The sequence below is a fragment of the Anguilla anguilla genome, chromosome 10, assembly GCF_013347855.1.
Source record: "Anguilla anguilla isolate fAngAng1 chromosome 10, fAngAng1.pri, whole genome shotgun sequence".
Classification (NCBI taxonomy): Eukaryota; Metazoa; Chordata; class Actinopteri; order Anguilliformes; family Anguillidae; genus Anguilla; species Anguilla anguilla.
In genome coordinates this window covers 28,791,536-28,814,067 of record NC_049210.1, presented here as the reverse complement: position 1 = coordinate 28,814,067, position 22,532 = coordinate 28,791,536, and the positions used below count along the sequence as shown (strand labels likewise).

The window sequence follows — 22,532 nt, the reverse complement described above, 5'->3', positions numbered from 1 at the left end:
AGAAAGGAGCTCAATCTGTTAGGAGCCACTGATCATCCTTACATACCTAAAATAATTTCTATACTGAACAAAAATATAAATGTAACACTAATCAATTTGGAAGATTTTATTGAGTTCAAAGATAATAAACGTAAATCAGTCTACTGAAATAGATTCATTAACCCCTTAGTGCACATGCCAAATCTGGCCAATCCTTGCCCATTTAGGGGGTACCCTATTTAAAGCTTTATAACTCCAGATGTGAACACCACAGAGACTTGAAAAATAGCTTAAATGAAGCAAGACATTTGTACCATTTACAATACCGACTTAGATTAGTTTATATGCATACATTTGGAAGAAATAAGTCGCTGGGGAGAGGGATGCTTGGAGGGCCGGTCTGCCTGCTGGTTTTTGTTCCAACGAAATACCCTGGTTCACTCATGTACTTGAGCAGAGAATACATTTATCATCTGCAGCTATAGCTGATGCTTATACAACTTGGAGTAATGCCAATTATCATTAACTGGAGCACATACACAAATTCCCCTTTCACACAATACCCAGGGTTGACATGGGATATTGAGCACCTGTTCACAACCTGCATTTCACCCATTCACACCACACAATGGTCACGGGTAAAAACCTGACCTGCTGTTCATACAAAAGCCAGGTCCACACGTTTACTTCAGTACATGTGACTGCTGAGCAGGTTTGTTGCTTCATTAACCCCTCTGTGCAAGCCCCCTAGTGGTCAATTCAGACATTCATTGCTTCTGCAACCAAACTGAGTAGAAACAACAAACTTGGTTTAGCTTTATTAGTACACGATACACTACAATGATACTAAATACAGAGTTACTGAGTGCCACCATTGTCACGCAGGTCTCACAGCAGTCTCATCTGCAACTATACCCCCCAAACGTGACACACTGGACAATAGTGCCCATCTGGTAGTTCACAAAAATATTCTTTCCACACCAAAAATTTTTTATGTTAGTTTTTGGAAGATTTTACTAATTTTGCCAACTCATCAGTGTGGCTAAAGCAAATTCTTTAGGGAGTGGGTCTGAAAAAGAGGAATCATGAAGTCTAGCTAGTACATACAGTATACAAACATGCACGTATTACGTTGTGTCATATTTTTGATATTGCTGTATATTTGCTTTGACCATAAGCAATAACGGTTAACCTTTGCTAATGCTCAGCACATTTGTATTGGGGCTAACTTACAGCCCTCGCTGTTAGTATGGAATGGAAATGGAAATACTCCTTCAGATTCACTGTGTGATGATATGTGCTAGATAAAAAATTCCCTTGATCATAATGGAAATATGTCATCCCATTCCCATACAACAGAAGATGTCATACTGTAGAGTATAGAAAAACATACAAGTAGGAAATACTTATGTATGTGTGATACAGTGTGTCACAATGGTTTTGCATTATTTTTCAGTGTGATATCAATGTTTTATCTAAATCGCCATAAAGGGGCAAATGTATATGCTTAATAATGGACAAAACACATTTTCTTCATTTTTGGTTTTGGACAGGTTTTTGAACTCCTAGAAATCTTAGATCCCTATACTGATGAAAAGATTCATTCTCACTTAAAAATGATGCAAAAGTGAGAACACGAGTGTGCACTGCTGACTTTTTGCTTCATACATCTTTAGCAGTTACCCTCAGATTTAGCATATTTGTGGTCAAGGAGTTCATGATCCAGGACATATAGTTTTACCTTCTACATATGGGATCTCTCAGTATTTTCGTTTCAAACTGAAGGACAGCAACATTTTTTGCATTTTCACCAAGATAATTGCATTTCTGGCAATTAATTTCTAACTAAATTATTATATTCTAAATGGTACAACTGTCTTGCTTAATTTGAGCCTTTTTCTACGTCTCTGTGATGCTCACACCTAGAGTTATAAAGCTGTAAATTTGGCATCCATGCGACGTAGTTAAGACAAGAAAATTATATTGTACCCTATGTGAAGATCCTATTTTGGATTACCAATACATTGTGCCAGTTTAAGTAGTATGTATTAACCTGTTTTGTGTGAAGGTAGCTAAGCTATGGATATTTAGTATGTGAGCTGCTAAGGTTAAGTTTGCTAGCTTCCAATGTCACTCAAAAGAGCTTTCTTCCTACTGAGTATTAACTAGGTAGATTGCTCCAACCTCCTGCAAATATATTTGTCAGTTTAACATTTGTGATTGTTTGAATTTACCTAAAGCCTTTCACTGATGTTGTGTGATTTTGTGTGATCAGCATGCCAAATACTCTAGTGTGTAATATAAAAAGTCTTGTCTGCTTTGAGATGGCACTATATGTTAAATATAATACTTTTTTTTGGACAGTTTCTAGTGAGAAATTTATGAGTGTCAGAAGTTGAGAAGAGAGCGAGTGAATAGAGTCAGAGAGGAGAACATCAGATACAGAAGAGGAGGTAATTAGACAAGTTATAGAGCCCCAAGTGAGACTAATTAGTAATTGCATACTCTAAATTCATAATTCACAGAATTTTGAGTTTTTCAAATTGAGTTTTTTTTTCCTGTGGAGGTCTCCTTTATGAAGTATGTGGGCTTATCTCTTTCTTTCCATTTAAAGGTTCTGCTGGAAACGAGTCTCTGAACTTGACACTGCTGTTCTACTCTCAGCCTGAACTGATACACAATGGGTTGAGTGGCGAGACTGGATCAACATTTACATGCCTGAGGGTCACTGCGCCTGCATACATTCTACCTCAAACTCCGTGAGTCATTCATGAAGATTTTCCATTCATAGCACAATGTATTGAGTTATGGTAGGTAGAGGAAAACTACAGGTAGTGGCCAAAAAGTTGTAAACACCAATATACTGTCATTTGCTACCTGATTAGGCTTGTGTGCACCACCTGAAGAGCCACTGTCTTTGGTATAGAATCTACGGGCATCTCAGATTCCGCAGGAGGGATAAAGTAACATTCTTCTACGAGAAAGTCATTCAGCTCATGCCTAGCAGTACAAAACACTCATTGTTCCTGGAACTTCACAGGGAGGCGCACTGGGCATGGCGGCTGAATTTTGGTATTTTCGAGTGTACTATGTGTACCGCTCATGGCGCACGGCGCAGGTGGAAAGTGGGCTGGATTAGGCTGAATATATTATAAGTGGGTGTGCTGCAGCTGAATTCAATAATAGCCAATGAAATTACCTATTTTCATTCACATTAAGAGCCTGCGTACTGCCAATGTCCATGATCTACCACTACAATCGAAGATGAGGATTCACTCATCAGAAGAAGCCTCTTCCAAGAGGAAACTTACATTCTTGTGCCGGAGGTGCAGAATAGGGCTGTCACTTTTTCCAAAAATTTTGTTCAAATGAATCCCATTAAACCTGTAGCTATATTGCTTAACTAAGAAATGATGACAATAGTATCTGGAAAATTTTATTAAACAAAATAGAACCAGGGAAGATCATAACAATGTCAATGATGCCATTGAAAGCAAGAAAATGACTCAGTAGGTCAGCTTTTGCTCAGACAAAAGAAAAAAATTCTAAAAAATAATGGCGTGGCCTACTTAAACTAAACTGAACAAACTAAACCCCTTTGGAGTGGCAAGTTGCTCCTTGCATATGTTGCATATGTGCCTTGCAAAATGGCACTCCTCAGGTGTGGTGAGTTTCCATTTGGAATTTATGGCCTACAGGCTACAAGGATAGTATGACCCACACATGAACTTTAATTTTAGGCTACCTAATGGTATACCATCCAGACAAAACAATAACATAGCTTGTTGTTTATCAATCTTTTTCATATTGGGAACTACTATGTTCGCAAAATGGATGAGTACAGAGCGGAACTGGGCTCCTCATTTCACCTGGGCAATGAAACTACAAATTCAATTAATTACATATTTGTAATCACAAGTTTTGATTATTTTTAATTTTTTTCAAACTTTGTTCATTGGATTTTCAACGTAATCAGCATTTATAAAATAATTGCACTTGTAAGTTATTTGGTAGGAGTATAGAACAACACATCAAAAACAGCAATACAATAACACAGGGTAATCACAAAAAAATAATAATAATAATAATAAATAAAAATAAAAATTAAGACAGAAAAATAAATAAATACATATATATATAATAAAAATAAAAAAGAAACAAAAATGTATTTTGATACAGTTGTTTTACAGGTCATCTAGATCAGACAATACAGTCATCCTTAACATCATAGATGTCGTGTATACACATGCCAGCATGGGCGTAAATTACGGGGGGGATGGGGGGGTTGTAACCCCCCCAATAATCAAAACCGGCCAATACAACCCCCCCAAATAATCATATCATCACGATGAATTAAAAATATTAACTAAAGTGGTTGGTTTTCTCGATTCAATGTAATTAGCAAGCAAAGAATAACATTTTTTCAACCCCCCGCCTCTGTATTGTAAGACTTGGTTGCGCCCAACCCATCCTCCTCTTCCCGCGTCTAGTAGCAGTAGTAGCTGGTGCGAGCCGTAGCAAGCCGGCGTACAAAATGAGAAGAGGAGCAACAAAAGACCAACCAACAATTTTAAGTTGTTGGTCTAACAAAAAGAGAAAAACCTCCTCCCAACAGGAGGTATGCCACTGTAATGTCGCTGCCACTCGAGTCAAATAATTGAATGAAAGTCTTATTTTCTTCTGTGGTTTCATTGTGTTAGCTAGCTAGACTAGCCATCATAGAATCAGACCACTTTTACCGTAGCTACTAGCTAGTTGCGATCAGGGTGTAAAATTAACTTTTTTACGCACTAGCCACTGTGTCTGGTAGATTCTCAACTTCTACCAGCCACTCACCTTTTTTTACCAGCCACTTTTTAAAAATCAATATTAAAGCAGCGGAGACTGAGCTGAAAATTGATGGGATGCAAAACTTTCCTTTAAACTAATCATTGATCTCAAACTGTTTTCATTCATTTTCCTTTATTATCAAGCGTGCCAACGATAGGACTAATCAAATGGCAAGTAGCTTAACACAGCGTCTTCATACCGTGTTAGTGGGATTAAATCATAAATTCAATCTATCTATTTGTACAGTCAATCGCACAACAGCTCTTTCCCATTTTAGATGTGTTTTTTGTGTTTTCACGGCATTCAAGCTGAACGCTAACGCTATCACTCAGTAGTCTTTCTGCCACTCAGTGGGTGTAACCGCAGTGACTTCCACCTACTGTGACGTCATGTGCATACCCTCTATACATGATAGTATTGAGTAGCCTATTTTGTGGATTAATTGTATTGATACTCAAAGAAAATCAGGGGAAGTTTCCGCCACTGCTTAGTGATTAAAACAGATTTTTCTAAATCGCATTTATCATTTAATCTCCCTAACACAATGTGAAGAAGCTGTGTCACTTTCTAATTGATTAGTCAGATTGTTTGCATGCTTGTTAATCACTGAAAATGAATTAAAACAGTTTGAGATCAATGAATAGTTTAAAGGAAAATTTTCAGCTCACCAGTTGCTGCTAAAAGGCTAAATACTACAGTAGGAGCAATACTTTTTGCTAGACGGCTCGAACATCTGATCATGTCGCCACTTCTCATTGAAATATCACCTCAGGGCTGTGACGCGAGATGGGTTGCCAGGTTACTGCCATGTAAATAACGCGATAACACAGTACAGACAAATGTTGGGCATCCGCCACTGTGGCGTGTGAGCCTCACAAATTTACCAGCCACTCGCATTTGGCAGGTGTTCATTTTACACCCTGGTTGCGATTATCTTGCTAGTATGAGGTATGACTAGTGATTATTTCTAAGGTATATCAAGTGATTATTTATTGTTAACAAATAATAATTTAGGAATTACCATTAATGCTATGCTTACAGATTGCGTACATTTATGCATACCTATGATTTACATGGCATTCGCAGGAAAACAGGTTATATTGCAAAATCTGTACACCAGGGACAGAAAATTACCACAGAATCTTGTTCAGAACATCTTTGTTCAGGAAGTGATAAATATCCATTTTACTAATACTGGAACAACAAATTGATGCGTTACAAATTTGGTGCTTTTATCACAAAGTGAATGATTTTATGCTATTCCACTGCACTAGGTGAGATATGCAGATCATGTAGGGGCGACATAGCTCAGGAGGTAAAACCGGTTGTCTGGCAGTCGGAGGGTTGCCGGTTCAAACCCCGCCCTGGGCATGTCGAAGTGTCCTTGAGCAAGACACCTACCCCTAACCCCCAACTGCTCTGGCGAGTGAAAGGCATCAATTGTAAAGCACTTTGGATAAAAGCGCTATATAAATGCAGTCCATTTACCATGTTGTTTTGGTATGTCTCTTCCCCTTAAAATTCATGCGAAACAGCAATTTAACAGCCTTTTTGCAAAAAAAGATCTCCTGGGGTGCATGCCCCCAGACCCCCTCTACATGGGTGGAGACCTCAACCGCCCCAATGTTCAACCCAAAGTTACGCCCTTGCATGCCAGGCCTCTTACATCATCAGAATGTGTCATGTCCAGTGAGGATTTAAAAAAAATATATATATACAAATATAAATATACATCACTCTGGAACTGCAGGGAAATTAAGACACTTGACATAAGAAAATAAGGGGGCCCACATTTTAATTTATTTATAGACCCTTGTGTGTTTAATTTTTTCCAACTTTATGCAATTTAGAACTGCTTTAATCCAATGAGCATGTGAGGGGGGTGCAGAGGATTTCCATCTAAGCAAAATTAATCGTCTTGCCAACAAAGTGACAAAGGCAATTACATCCTTATTCATTTTGGTCAGTTATAATGTGGGTGAGGAAACCCCGATAATGCAATAAAAGGGTCTGGTGCGATCTGTGTGCCACTTATTTCTGAGAGTGTGTTAAAGATTTTTTCCAAAAACCAACGAGAGATGGGCAACACCAAAACGTGTACGTGGTTTGCAGGAGACTGGTTACATCTTACGCAGTTTGGGTTCACATCCTTAAATTTTGGATAATCTTGCTTTTGTCCAATGAGCCCTATGATTGAGTTTACATTGAATGAGACCGTGTTGTGCGCAAACAGAGGAGGTGTGTACCCTTTTGAGTGCCCCCTTTTTCCTCACCCAATTCCTCCTCCCATGAGGATTTAATGTCGTTTAATGAGGTGGATTGTAAAGAGCAAATTTGTCTATTGATTATTGTCAAGGTACCTTTCAGAGTAGGACGTGGGGTAAGAAAAGTGTCAAACTGTGTTTCACCAGGAAGGGTGGGGAATCGGGGATCCATGCTGCGGACGTAACTTCGGATCTGTAAGAACCTAAAAATATTGTCTGGGGAGACCAAATTTAACTGATAATTGCTCAAACGTAGTAAATGTATCGTTAATATAGAGATCTCTAAATTTTTTAATACCGAGACTAGACCATGTTGAGAAAGCACTATCAACCATAGACGGGGAAAGAGCCAGGTTTGAGCCTACAGGAACGGAAAAAGAAGTTGTCTGAAACAATCAATCTAAATTGATTCTAGATCTTCAATGTTGTTTTGACATATTTTTGGTGAAGGAGGAGTAAGGGCCTGTAATGGAGGAGTAAGTGAGGGAAGACAATGATGCCGGCATAGATGAGGCGGCCTCCATCTCTAACCAAACAGGGGGTGGGGATATCTCTCTGCTCTGCAACCAGTACTGAACGATCCTAAGATTAGCAACCCAATAATAGAACCTAAAATCTGGTAGTGCAAGACCTCCATCTGGTTTGGGCCTCTGCAAAAGCATTTTTCGTATCCTGGGAGTCTTTTTATCCCATATAAAGGGTAGAATTAGGCCATCGACCTTATTAAAAAATGTATTGGGAAGAAAAATCGGTAGGCACTGAAAGGGATATAAGAATTTAGGGAGAGTATTCATTTTGAGAGAATTAATTCTAAAACTATTTTGAGCAATTTTAAATGGCAAGTTATGTAAAGGGAAACTTTTTGCGGCCACATTAAGCGGCATCAATTCACTTTTACTAAGATTCAGTTTATACCCTGATAAGTGACCGAAGGATGTGATAGTGGCAAGGGCAGCAGGAACAGAAACAGAAAAGTCGGATATGTATAATAATAAATAATCCGCATATAAAGATAATTTTTGCTCGTGGCCGTATCTGACTATACCTTTAATGAGAGAGTTGGAGCGAAATGCTATCGCAAGGGGTTCTATGGCGAGGGCAAACAACAAGGGACTTAAAGGGCAACCCTGGCGTGTTGACCGTTGCAGAGGGAAACATCCTGATTGAATGTTATTAGCCCTGACAGAGGCTTGGGGGATGAGTACAGTCTTATCCAGGTAATGAATTTGGAGCCAAAGCCGAATTTATTTAGAGTTTAAAAAAAGTTTACACTCTACCCGGTCAAACGCTTTCTCCGCATCCAGGGATATAAGGGCCTCAGGGGTGTTGGTGACAGAGGGATTATATATGATATTAAATAATCGTCGAAGATTGAAGAATGAGTATCTATTTTTAATAAATCCTGTTTGATCGGGAGAGATAAATGATGGGAGGACTATTTCCAGACGTGTTGCCAGAAGTTTGGCTAGAATTTTATAGTCAACATTTAACAAGCTAATTGGACGGTATGATGCACAGTCAGGAGGGTCATAGTTTTTTTGTTGAGAATAAGATAAATAGTTGCCAGAGTGAGAGTCTGTGGGAGAGTACCATTTACAAATGCATTTCAATTAGAATAGGGGCTATTTTGAAAACAACTCGGCCGAATAGCCGTCAGGTCCTGGGCTTCTCCTGGATTGAAGGGGTTTGACAGCATTAGACAATTCTTCAGCAGTGATCGTTTGCTCTAATTTTTTAACCAAATCGCGACTAAAGGCACAGCAAGGGAGTGGAAAAAATTATCCAATTCTAATACATCCGCTTCATTTTCAGAAGTATATAAAGACTGGTAAAATCTCTTGAACTCATCATTGATCTCCCTGGGGTCTAATGACATCCCGGATGATGTACAAATTTTAGGAATCTGGTGTGATGATGATAATTGACGTATCTTATGAGCTAATAATTTATTGGCTTTATCTCCCTGTTCGTAGTAAGTGCTCCTATACTTGACAAGCAGTTCAGTAACCTGATCTGTTAATAATGTGTCAAATTCATGCTTGCAAAGTTAAACGCTCCTTATAAATATCTGGGGATGGTGAAACGGCATAAATGTCATCTAATTGGGCAATACAGAGTGTTAACACTAATATCTTTTTAAAGTTTGTTCTCATGTGCTGTGTAGGAGATAATTTTACCCCTGATATATACTTTCCAAGTTTCCCAGAGAATAGATGTAGAGATGTTTGGGGTTCTATTTGTTCTTATAAAAAGTCAATTTGATTTGAAACAAAATTGACAAAGTTTTCATCACTGAGCAGTTGAGTATTTAGACGCCAAGACGGTCTCAGGTTATCAACAGTTTAAAAGACTATTTCCATAATAACTGGGGCATGGTCAAATACAACAATTGGATTATATGAGCATGAAGATATGTAATGGAGAAGTCTATCATCTACTAGAAAGAAGTCTATGCGCGTAAAAGTGTGGTGAACCGGTGAGAAAAAAAGAGTATGCTTTTCCAGAAGGATTAAAAATTCTCCAGGGGTCTGAAACTGCATATTCAGACATAAAGGTTCAGACAACCCAAACTGAGTTTAGCAAGGTAGTAGGTTTAGTGGAGGATCGATCCAAATGTGGGTCTAACCAACAGTTAAAGTCACCGCCTAAGATCAACATAAGGGAGGACATATCGGGGAGAGTAGAGAAAACCAATTTGAAAAAATTGTCCCCATTAGGAGCATAAATCTTAACAATAAGTACATTCATATTGGACAGCCTACCACTGACCATTACGTATCTCCCATTGGGATCGGCGATCACATTAGAACATGTAAAAGGTACTGATCTGTGAAATAAAATAGCCACCCCTCTTGCCTTACTCTGAAATGTGGAATGGAACACTTGACCCGCCCATCTGCACCTAAGGCTTGAGTGTTGTGATACCTTGAGATGAGTTTCTTGGAGAAAGATAATGTGAGCTTTCAATTGATGAAGATGGTAGAGCATCCTAATACGTTTAACTGGGTTATTGATGCCACTGCAATTCCAAGTAAGAAAATTAAAACCATTCCCTCCAGCTGGAAGGGCTACAGCAGGCTGAGTCATTTCTTAAGAGAGAGAGGACGTGTAAAGGACGAGGCACAATGTAAACTAAAGATCTTAGTTGACCATAATAGTGCACGTTTAAAGGAGTAACATGGTGGTTGAATGTGACACTTGCCAGTTGTCTTTAGGCAACAACAAAACAAATGTGCATAATTTTTTTATTATTCAGTCACTTAAATGTATTTTAAAACGTATTTTTCTAAGCCTAAATGTCCCACTATAAAAGTTCACCCAAACTGTCTGGGCGTGGTAATAAGAACTGTCAGTTAGCTATGATTGACAGACTATGCCCCGTTACCATAGCTACCTCCATGATACGCGCTCATCTTGAGAGACTGAATTATCACAAGCTAGCTAACTTAGTATATCAAGTATCGACAGCTAAGGACGTTTACTTATATCCAATAATAATTTTTTCTAGCTAGCTAGCTAGCCAGCCAAGTTAAGATAAAACCACAACTATAACGTCCTTATGAAAGCAAACTAGCTAGCTAACGTTATCGATATTATTAAATTATGAAAGCAAACTACATAGCTAGCTAACATTAGCTAGCTAGCTATAAATGAATATGACCAACCAGAGATAGTCTAATAGTCCTTAAAAGGCACTCTAATAAGTGAATCTAACGTTAGTCAAATATTTGTATTGTCTTGCCTGTAAGCCAGCGGCACAAACTATGGGTCACGAGTTATCCATTTAGAATGAGCTTTCACAGCAATCTGACTGACTGTAGGGAGGGCAAAACGTAGTTTTAGAATGTCGCCAGTAGTGCATGCGTGTGAGCTGTGACCTTTTTCACAGAAAAGGTTGTTTGTCGCCTTTTTTTTTAGTTTATTACAGTGGTGATAGAAGTCACAATAATTAAGTGGTGCTGTTCTGTTAGCCTTTACTGATAAACCGTACAAGGTTAATGTGAAGTAGCTAGCACAATCGAACAGCACTGACCCATAAAAATATACTTTGAATGATACTTGCTCAATTGAACGGTAAATCTGAAAAACATTTGATTATTGTCAGCGGCACCGAAATTTTCTTTCACACCCTCAATAAACGGCACAAGTCACAGTAGACGATTGAATTAAACCTTTTAAAGTTATATATTTTCTGTAACGTTATCGATTCTGCTTGGCCACAGTGAGTGAAACTAGGCGATCTGAGCGTATGGTTTCTATGTAAATTACGTCAGAAGGATTCAGCCTTGTTGTTTGCTACCTAAACTTCACACCACACTTGTAGCAGGACGATGTGTCCAGTCAGATTTCTCTACGGGGCGTGGAAAGGGGAGTGGTTACTGTACTTGTGATGCACTAAGTTGATAACATTCTCAACCGGCTGAAAATAGGACAATAAATTTAAAACGCATATTTCTCCAAAAACAAAGAACGGACATATTTAATACTTTAATCATCGTGTTTCTTCAATGCCTCTTGTGCAAATAGCACATAAAACCGAGAAAGTGTGAAAACCACCATGTTACTCCTTTAAAGAACAACGACAATTGACAAAACAAAGAACATATAAAGACTATATACAAATAAAGAGGGAAAAACCCCTTCCCAAAAACCTCCCTTGCCGAAGCATCTCCCCAACTGAGATGCAAGCAAAACCCTAAATACAAAAAACATTTAGAGCAAAGCATGATAACTCTTACTCTTTGCTACCTGAGATTTGTGACCATTGAACCTGAGTAAACCAAACATGCATCAGTTAAGCGAGGCCAAGGTCAATAAAACGGCTTAAGTGGTAGAACTGCGACTGAACTATGCAAATAGCTAAATATTGACCTTAGAGGCAGTTTGGATCAAAATAAAATAGTAATGATACAAATATAAAGCAGTAAGGTGCATGGAGTAAAGAATTTAAAAAAACATATACAGTGGGCTCCGTAATTATTGTTACCCTTGATAAATATGCACAAAAAAATGCTAAAAAAAATTGCTGAACTAAAAAATAATACAGTTATTGACATAAGCTTTATTTTCCAATGTGTAAACTAGTGTACTTGATTAATGATTCATTGGAATCAACCTTAAATTTTTTAATTAAAAAAAATATTTCCCCAAAAAACAGGTTCCACAATTATTGGCACCCCTGGTTTAATGCTTTGTGAAAACACCCCTGGCAAAGATGACAGGCATGAGTCTTTTCCTATAATTTGTGATAAGTTTAGAGAACACATTTGGAGGGATTTTTGACCATTGCTCCATGTAGAACTTTTCAGAATCATTGATATCTTTGGGTTTGCGACCCTCCTCTTCAGTTCAGACCACAGGTTTTTGATGGAATTTAAGTCTGGAGACTGAGATGACCATTGGAAAACATGGATGTTGATTTCACTTAAGCATTTCTGTTTAGATTTTGATGTGTGCTTGGAGTCATTGTCCTGCTGGACAATCTACCTATGACCAAGTCCTAGCTTCTTAGCAGAGACAGCCACATTTTCTGCCAGAATTTCGTGGTATTTTGCCATTGATCTAAAATAGTGCCCCAGGACCACTGCCAGCAAAACATCTCCAAAATATCAATGACCCACCTCCATATTTGACAGTAGGTATGAGGTTCTTTTCCTGAATGCATTCCTCTTTTGCCGCCAAACATGTCGATGGTGTGTATGGTTCAATTTTGGTCTCATCTGACAATAGCACTCTCTTCCAGTCATAATTCCAGTGAGGTTTGGCAAGCTCCAGATTCTTGGTTTTATTTATTGTGCTCAGTAAGGGCTGTCTTTGTGCCACCCTTCCAAAGAGTTAGTTGGTATGGAGGTGCCATTTTATGTTTTTTTTTAGACTTGTTGACCACAAGAAACAAACCAATCTCTGCAATTCTTAAACAGTGATCCTTGGGTAATTAATGGCCTCTCTCACCATCTTCCTCACTGTCCGTGGGGACACCATGCACTTGCTTCCTCTTCCTGGCAAATTTACAACCGTTCCATATGTTTTACACCTTTTTATTATTGCCCTTACAGTGCTAAGTGGTATGTTTAACCGTTTATGTCTTTTTGCGTACCCATTACCAGACTTGTGACGGTAAATTACCATCGGTCTCTTCTGAATTGACAGTTATTTGGCTTTTCTCATGCTGATGGATGACAAAGGGATTTTGTATGCTTGTTACCTCATTTTTATTCTCTAGTGAAACTGGAAGTGATGGAATGACACAATATAGTGCCTTTAGACTGAGATGAACTAAATTAAGTAAAATTGTATTGCCAATTTCATTTTGTTTGATTTTACTTACAATAATTGTTAGGGGTGCCAATAATTATGGCACCTATGGTTTTCAGAAAAAATTTGATTACTTAATAAAAAAAACATTGAAGCATGAGAGTAAATGTATTGAAATAAAAGTATATAGTTTTAAGAACATTTAACTTATAAGCCAACAAATAAAAATAAAAATAAACGCACAAAGACCTTTTTAAATAAAAAAATGTAAAAGATGATATTAAATTAAATATATACATTAACACCATCTTTAAGTGTGTGAAATCAAAATAACTCCACACCTTGCTTTTACTCCTTTCTTTTCCAGCCGTCTACAAAAAATTAATTTAAAAAATCAGTTTTCCGGTTTCAAACATATATTTTTATGAATATTATTATTATTGTTGTTGTTGTTGTTGTTGTTATTAATTTGGTATTATTTCTTAGTATCTATTCTCAGTAAATTAATTATATTTTCTTATTTTATTCCTACTATGTGATCTCAAAGAGTAAGACTTTATCTAGCGAGCTTCCCTGTCCATAAGAATTCGGTGGTGAAAATAACTACAATGGGCTCTGACACACTCGCTCGCAATAACGCATTAGCTATTGACACAGCCTCATTATTTCTTATTATATATTCTCAGTAAGTTAAATGAATTATATTTTCTTATTTTATTTCTACTACATGATCTCAAAGAGTAAGACATTATCTAGTGGAGCTAATGAGTGAATCAAGTGTAACGTTAGATGAAATTAAATTGACTGGATGAAATACGTGAAAAAACTACAATGCGCTTTCGTGCAGGTTACCCGCTGTTAATTAATTCACTTCTCCAACAGCAATCCTTCTCTCATGTTATCACGACAAAGCTAGATAACATGGCTTAAAATGATCCACGTTAAAAGTGTTTTATCTGCGTTTTTACTGTCTGGTTAGCCTGCTACGATGACGCGTGACTAGATGACACACTCGCTTGCAATAACGCGTTGGCTATTGACACAGCATCATATAGTAGCTAATATCATTATCTCAGATAAAAAAACAAATGTGTGATGCATTCAATCACCATTTTATTTTGGCTGGTTATTTATTTGAGAATACAGCAATGTCCTCTGGAAATGTAGATCCTACGCTGCTTATGTGCTCACTGCCACTTCATAGAAAACTAAATATACATACCTTTATTGCGGCTATCGAGTCTGTGCAGACAAGTCTTGCAGTGGAGAATATTGGATAAGGCACGAGTGACAAACGTCTTATTACAGAAGTAGCGCGTCAGCTGCTGCAGTTCACACTTAGTAGTAATTCTACTGGATAATTCTAGTAAATAGCAATTACAACGTTAGAACAGACAAGTACAGATAAATAATCAATGTTTTTTTTGTTTATTATACTTATTTAAAAATCGGGACACATCGGCTGCATAACTGCCGATCCCGATGTCGTCAAAAAAGTCAAATAATGGCCGATATATCGGTCGGGCTCTATTATATATATACACACACATACATACACATGCATATCCGCGTTATATAGCATTATAGTGGGGAGTCAACTGTATACTCAGCAACATGGATTGAAAGTGAAAAAGAAAAACAGCATTCAAGTATCTGTGAACCCAGCAAAGTTAGCTTCACCAACCAACCAGCCTGCCAGCCAGCCAGTCTGCCAACTAGCCTGCCAACAAAACCAGCTAATCGACCATTTGTCCCTACAACAGCCATTTTCACGTTTTTGTTGATGAAATTGGCCGCAAGAGCCAGGTCCTCAAATCTGTGTATGGAGCTGTCCGGTAGAGTCAGTCTGAGAACCCCACGGTAGATGAGACCGAACTTCACGCCCGGGCAGCTGCGTAGCTGGCGCTTCACAGCCCCGTAGCTAGTCCGCAAATATCGAGACTCTCCTGCCCCTGTAGAGGAGACGAGATGCTTCCCTAGATCTCTTCAATATGTCATTGCGGATGTGAAGGAAATGCACCCTGAAGACAAATGGTCACGGAGGTTCTCCATCCCGGGGTTAACTACGCAGGGTGCGGTGGGCCCGGTCTAGCAGCGGTTTCTCCTCCAAACGGAGCAGCTTCTGAAGCAGCTGGGCCACGAACTCCATCGGTCGTGGGCCCTCCACTCCCTCTGGTACTCCCAGAAGACGAATGTTGTTCCTCCTCATTCTACTTTCCAGGTCCTAACATCTGTTATCCAGGTATGCCACCTTATTTGTTAGTGAGCTGACGTTAGCCTCTAGCTCACTAATGCGAGTGCTGTGGTCCGTAGCACTGCGCTCCAGCTCCGATAAAACTTCTCCATGTGTGTCGAGCTTATTCTGTATACTCTCTATAGATTTTTTAAGCTCGTCTTTGACCAGTGATATCTCTGACCTGAGATTTGTAGAAAGAGAGTCAATTTTACCAAAAATATCGGTTTTGAGGGAGCCCTTCATGGATTGTAGCAGCTCCACAGTCAGTGTTCCCGTGGGGCCGACATTAGCCGCAGCACCCGATGGCGGGGGTGAATCAGGAGAGGGAGCTTGTTGCGGCCTACTTTTGTAGACTCTGTTTTTGGCCGAGTAGATGTCATTTCAAACGTAAATTTCTCAAATTTTGTCTAACTTGTTTAGAGGTCTTTTCAGACGCCTGACCAAACAGAAATTAAATTTAGCAAGATTAAATATATAAATTTGGTCACTAACTCAGGAGCGATAGGGAGACGCGTCCTACATCCTCGGCTTCCAACAGCGCCCCCCCCCCCACAAGTTTTGATTATTGAACAAGAAAGTGACTGCCGTAGTGCAGACATATCACTAAATAATCTATGGCACCTCAAGCGGAACATCAAGGGTTGATGATTAAATTAGCTAGGGAGGAGATAGCTCATACAGTTAATTAATGTAGTTTGCATGTAGCTATCATTTTAACTACAGTCACATAAGTAAAATGAAAAGATTATTCAAGTTCAAGTTATGTTTGTCATTCTTATTACAGATGGGTATAAGGAAAATAATAAATAAATAAGGAATACAGTACCCCAGCACACAGTATTGAACAGCCATAAACAATTAAAAACAAATAAATGCAGGAATTAACACTATAGATAAAAGAAAAAAGACAATTGCCAATAAATATATGCATTTTGCCTGCTTTGGGGATTAATATTAATAGAAGCCATTCAAATTTGTGCATAATATCAAGTTCAAGAGCGTCTCATTTAGGCGCACGCCGGCCTCAATAACAAGCACAAGCATCAAGGTCAACGATTGGCTGAAAGTTACAACTCAGACTTGTGTCTTTACCACTTCCTGGTTACAAAGTCCAATCAGAGCTAGCCAGAGACGTTTTGGCCAATGGGATGCAGCCAAGGAAACGTGTTCCTTGCGCGGAAACTAGAAGGGTGCTTATTATTGAGGCTGGCGTACGCCTAAATGAACTTGATATTATGCACAAATTTGAATGGCTTATATTAAAGTAATACAGTAATTTTAAACTCCTCAAAAAAAGTTTGGAAATTTGTGTTTGGTCGATCATATCTCTGTTGTCACTGTATTATTAGCAATATATGTTATCTCATTGGAAAGCCTGTTCATTTCCCTTTACAATGATGTCCTATGTGTAAGGATCATGCATTTGTGGGATGAGCAGCACAGCTGAGGGTGGGGTGGGGTCCCAAGTGAAATGTGCCAAATTTCCCTGCCAATGTCAAACAGTGTATTCTCCTGTTGGTATTGACTCTATTGTTTTGAGTTGTTTGGGGGATTGGATGATTGAACTCTCTATCAGTAACAAGGAACTATATTTTATCTACTTTATTTTTTTATTTATTTCCTTTGATCATGGCATAGTCTGCTTGTTGAAACGTTGTGGTTATCACGTCACTCTGATGGTAAGGTTCAATATGATTGATTTAGATTCAACAGGGCTAGTTGCAATCAAGCCTGGCTGTGTTGTTCAATCTGCTGAATGTAATTATCAATTAACTTTGGTTAATTGGTTGATTGAGTAACTTAGGGGGAAGTTAGCTTTTCACATGGGTGATATGGGTGTTTGATAACTTTTTTCTTTAAATAAATGAAATAATCATTTTAAAAATGCGTTTTGTGTTTATTTAGTTTCCTTTTGCCTAATATTGCATTTTGTCTAAAGATCTGAAAGCATTCACTGTGGGAAATATGCAATAGAGGAAATCAGGAAGGAGGCAAGTACTTTTTCACAGCACTTTACATATGTTCCTAATGACCACTTATTAATAAGTGTTTATATCATTTTAGTCACTGCTTGTAGATTATCAGTAGTTTCAGCAGGTAGAAATAAGCGCAGCTGATTAAATTATACATAAGTGCATGCAGGTTTTAGGTGAAATATGCTATTTCTTAAGTGTAAATGTCAAATGAAATGGTAAATGGACTTCATTTATATAGCGCTTTTATCCAAAGCGCTTTACAATTGATGCCTCTCATTCGTCAGAGCAGTTAGGGGTTAGGTGTCTTGCTCAAGGACACTTCGACACGCCCAGGGCGGGGTTTGAACCGGCAACCCTCCGACTGCCAGACAATCGGTCTTACCTCCTGAGCTATGTCGCCCCTATATGTAGAAACCACTACATTTTTTTATTCCAGTATTTAGATGTTGAGCCCAGATTGAGATCAACTCCTGCACGGTTACACATTTCAATCTTCAATCCGCCAATCAAACTGCAACTGCATGAGAAAATTTGGAGTGAGCTAGAATAAATCCATTCTCATCAAGGAAATGAAAATTAAGAATTAATGCCAACACCTGAGTGCAATATGTGTTCATGCTGGTATCAGAGAGCATACAGTTGAGGCCAAAGTTTACATAAACCTAGGCTAAAGACATTCAAACTCAATTTTTCACAACTCCACACATTTCATGTTACCATACATTTCCTGTGTTAAGTCAATTAGGATATCTACTTTATTTCCATAAGAGGTCATTTCAAAATAATAGCTAAGAGACATATTTATTTCAGCTTTTATGTTCTATATTTTCAGTGGGTCAAAAGTTTACATACACTTTCTTAGTATTTGGTGGCATTGCCTATTAATTGCTTAACTTAAATCAAACACTTGGGGTGGATTTCCACAAGCTTCTCACAATAGTTTGCTGGAATTTTTGCCCATTCTTCTTGACAGAACTGGTGTAAATCATTCAGGTTGTGGGCCTCCTTGCTCGGACACGCTTTATCAGTTCAGTTCACAAGTTTTTTATGGGATTCAGGTCAGGGCTTTGTGATGACCACTCCAATACTTTCACTTTGTTGTCTTTAAGGCATTTTGTTACAGCTTTGGAGGTATGCTTATAATCATTGTCCTGCTGGACCCAGTTATGACAAAGTTTTAACTTTATAGCTGATGTCTTGAGGTGTTGCTTCAGTATATTTCTAGATAATCCTTCTTCCTAATGGTGCCATCTATTTTCTGAAGTGAACCAGTCCCTTTTCCAAAAAAACACCCCCGCAACATGATGCTGCCACCCCCATGCTTCACAGTGTTTTTCGGATTAAAAGCCTCACCCTTTTTCCTCCATACATAGCGCTGATCATTATGACCAGACAGTTCAATTTTTGTTTCTTCTGACCGGAGAACACTCATCCAAAAGGTTTTCGTCCTGGCGATCACCTGCAAACTTTATTTTGGCTTTTTTATGCCAGTCTGGGAGTAGGGGCTTCTTCCTTGCGTGGCAGCCTTTCAGGCCATAGCGATGTAGGATTCTCTTAATGGTGGATGGACATACTTTGGTACCTGATGCCTCCAACTCCTTCACCAGTTCCTTTGTTGTCATCTTGGGGTTCAGTTGAACCTTTCGGACCAAAGCTCATTCAGCCCTGGGGATTAATTTGTGCCTCCTTCCTGAACAATGCAGTGTCTGTGTGGTCCCAAAATTTTTATATTTGCATACAATTGTTTGTACAGATGCTCGTGGTACCTTCAGTTGTTTGGAAATGGCTCCTTAGGAGGAACCGGACTTGTGGAGGTCCATCATTTTTTTTCCTGAGGACTTGGCTGACTTGCTTGGATTTTCCCATCGTATCAAGGGCAAAAATGCAGTGGCTTTAAAGATAGGCCCTTAAATACAGCCAATGGTACTACAGGTGCCAATTAATTCCCAATTAACTCCTAATTATGACAATTAGCCAATCAGAAGCTTCTAAAATGCCATTACATCAATTTCTGGAATTTTCCAGAAGAGACAGTCAACTTGGTGTATGTAAAATTTTGACCCACTGGAATTCTGATATAGTGAATTAAAGCTGAAATACATCTGCCTCTAATCGATTGTTTTAAAATTACCTCTGATGTGAACAGATGAAGTAGATGCCCTAATTGACTTGCCAAAAGAAATGTATGGTAACATGAAATGTGTTAAGTTGTGAGTTTGAATATCTTTAGCCTAGGTGTATGTAAACTTTTGGCCTCAACTGTACATTTATGTTCACCACATCCCAGAAACATCAGAAGAGACCCCATGGATTCTAGTGATTTCCAAGTGTTTTTCTCCATCAAATGGCAGTTCCCACTTCTATTCAGTTTGTTTTTGGGGGAACATATCCAATACATTCTGTCAGAGACATATCCAGACTGGAAAATGATAATGCTTTAATTTGCAAAATGTGAATAACTGCTGTGATAAACTGTTTTTAACCTCTTAGCCATCCTCCAGCATGCCCAGTCAGTGACGATCAGGACTCCCCATTGAATGCCATAACCTCAGCATGGAACCAGAACCCCCAGAGCACTTTGGAGTGTTACTGTCTGAAGTTTACCCCTAATCCCAGCCTTACGGTTATATTATCCCAGGTAAGCACATTTAGGGCACTTAACAAAAGATTATTGGCTACCAAAGGCTGACTTTGTTAAATCCTGTGGTATAGTTTGAACTTGTATTGCAGAGACCTGATTATAACAGATTATGACAAATTGTCATCATTAATCATTCAGAAGTCAGAATGCCTGCCCCTAGTGGAGACATGAATTTCCTGCAATGATCAGCATAAGAATCTTTGGGACTCTTCCAATGCAGACTGAACGACATATCTTAAGACTGCATCGCTGTTCCCCAATAATCTCCACCCCCTAGCACCCCAGCTTTTGTACTTAATTCAGGTTATTATGTTTTTATGGATATAGATTTATTTATCCTTGCTCACCTGAGAATGTTGTTTGCCCGGTCTGGCACAGTTGCTCATATAGATAAGATGAATACACTTATGTTCTCTTTCATCATAAGTCCTTCTGAATAACAGCATCTGCAAAATGAGTGCGATTTAATTAAATAATATGGCACGGTTATCTGTCTAAGTAATGCACACAGTCCACATCAGAGACTGATACAAAACAGAACTGCTGTTGACTATTGGGGGTTTGGCCTGTCCAATATTACATATAGAGAATGCTAATCAATTTGTGGCTCAAGAGTTAAACATTATTGAATATAAAATCGCAATTACAGTGATATAATGGTGCAGAAATAAACATTCCATTCAATTCATTGTGAATATCAATGATCTGTCACCTGTAGGAGGAGAGGGATTTGGCTGGACACCATTTGATAATGGTCAGTGCTTGTCTTCTGAGTGTATGTGGAGTGCTTTGCTTTCTTGGGAGCCTCCCTTGTTCAAAGTCTCAGAGGTACCAAGACAATGGACTGGACTTAAAGGTGATTTTCTTTGCTCTTATGATTTCTGTGGAAGCTGAGCTTAATGTTAATGTTACGTGTTGTGATTTAATTTCTGTTACCTTTTCCTCAGACATTAGACATGTGGCTAAACTCTATGTACAATGCTGAAGGATTTGATGTTCCACAATACATTCTATAAAGTAATTTGCCATGTGAATATATTTTGATTCTGTAAATATGAAAATATTCCCTTGTGTGTAACTGCTGTTTTTTTCATTTTCAGGAACCACTGATTGACTCCTGAATTTGTCACTTGCTCTGTTTAATACATTTTTTTGTTGTTTGTCAGAAAACTGAAAAGGATGTATATTAATACACCATAATGCTATGAAAGGAAAGAATGCAGCAAAGGAAAATAAAGTTAGAAGGAAACAATACATAATTTTGTCTTTGGCCGATTAAAAGCAAAAGGATAGGAATGCTGGATATAAAAAAGGTAATGTACGTATAGCAGTATATTGTGGTATGCAGACATTTTTATGTTTATGGCTGTGGTTGAACTGAACTGTTGAACTGGGCATACATGAAAATATTCTTTTACCACCAAAAATTTATATTCCGTAGTAGCCACAAGATAAACCCAACAATAGACGAAGGTATGCAAGTACAGCTGTGAAAAATGCTGCTCACTGAACACTGATATGAACAAGAGGAATTTTTCAAAAATTATATGTATGCCATATGCTGGCGTCGCTCCGAGTGTACCTAATTAGCAACTGAAAACCTGAGTCGAATAACGCGCTGATTACACAGGTTCACAGTCTGTAATAGTACAATAGTCGCAATCGCTAAGCCCAAGTAGGCAATCTATCAATTCTAAGAATCAAAAGTGGTAGATAGAAACCTAACACAGCCTAAAAACAAAGAAACCTAACACAACCTAAAAACAAAGAACAGTTACCACACAGGGAAAAGTTTAAATCTAACGCGGTATGTAATTAGCAAATGAACGCAGATACTTATCCAACTCTAGCAGGGCGGATTTCGGCAGTTCTACGCACCTGGACGAATTATACACTTACTACCTAAACTGCGAGTTAGCAGGACTAATATAGCGTCGCTCCGAGTGTACCTAATTAGCAACTGAAAACCTGAGTCGAATAACGCGCTGATTACACAGGTTCACAGTCTGTAATAGTACAATAATCGCAATAAACCTTCATAAGGCGCACAGGTATAAGCTTTATAATGGACAAAAAGCACAGGTATAAGCTTTATAATGGACAAAAAGCATTTTATTCATTTTTGGAGAGATTTTGGATACTTTTCAGGAGCCCTAGATATTTTAGGCCACTGTACTGACGAAAAGCTTGTAATTCCCACTTGAAATGATGCAACAGTGAGTTTCTTGAGTCAAAACAGTTGATTTGTAGTGAAATACATGATTATGTTGCGATTTACAGCAATGCACAATTTAGACATTTTGGACAGATTTGGAGACAGTGGGTACACTGCTTACTTTTTGCTTCATAAA

The 22,532-nt window shown here is 38.4% G+C and overlaps 1 protein-coding gene across 3 annotated transcripts in view; it reads left to right on the top strand.

The window, feature by feature from the left end:
- zgc:158398 (uncharacterized protein LOC568894 homolog) overlaps window positions 1-21,435 on the top strand; it is a 42,936-nt gene extending 21,501 nt beyond the window's left edge. For all 3 annotated transcript variants that reach the window (XM_035378594.1, XM_035378593.1, XM_035378592.1), the window contains exons 4-7: window positions 2,594-2,738; window positions 20,031-20,178; window positions 20,900-21,037; window positions 21,282-21,435. In XM_035378594.1, coding sequence (XP_035234485.1) covers window positions 2,594-2,738; window positions 20,031-20,178; window positions 20,900-21,037; window positions 21,282-21,302 — 452 coding nt within the window. In that variant the 3' untranslated portion in view covers window positions 21,303-21,435. The remainder of the gene's footprint in view (window positions 1-2,593; window positions 2,739-20,030; window positions 20,179-20,899; window positions 21,038-21,281) is intronic.
- Window positions 21,436-22,532: the final 1,097 nt, after the last annotated feature.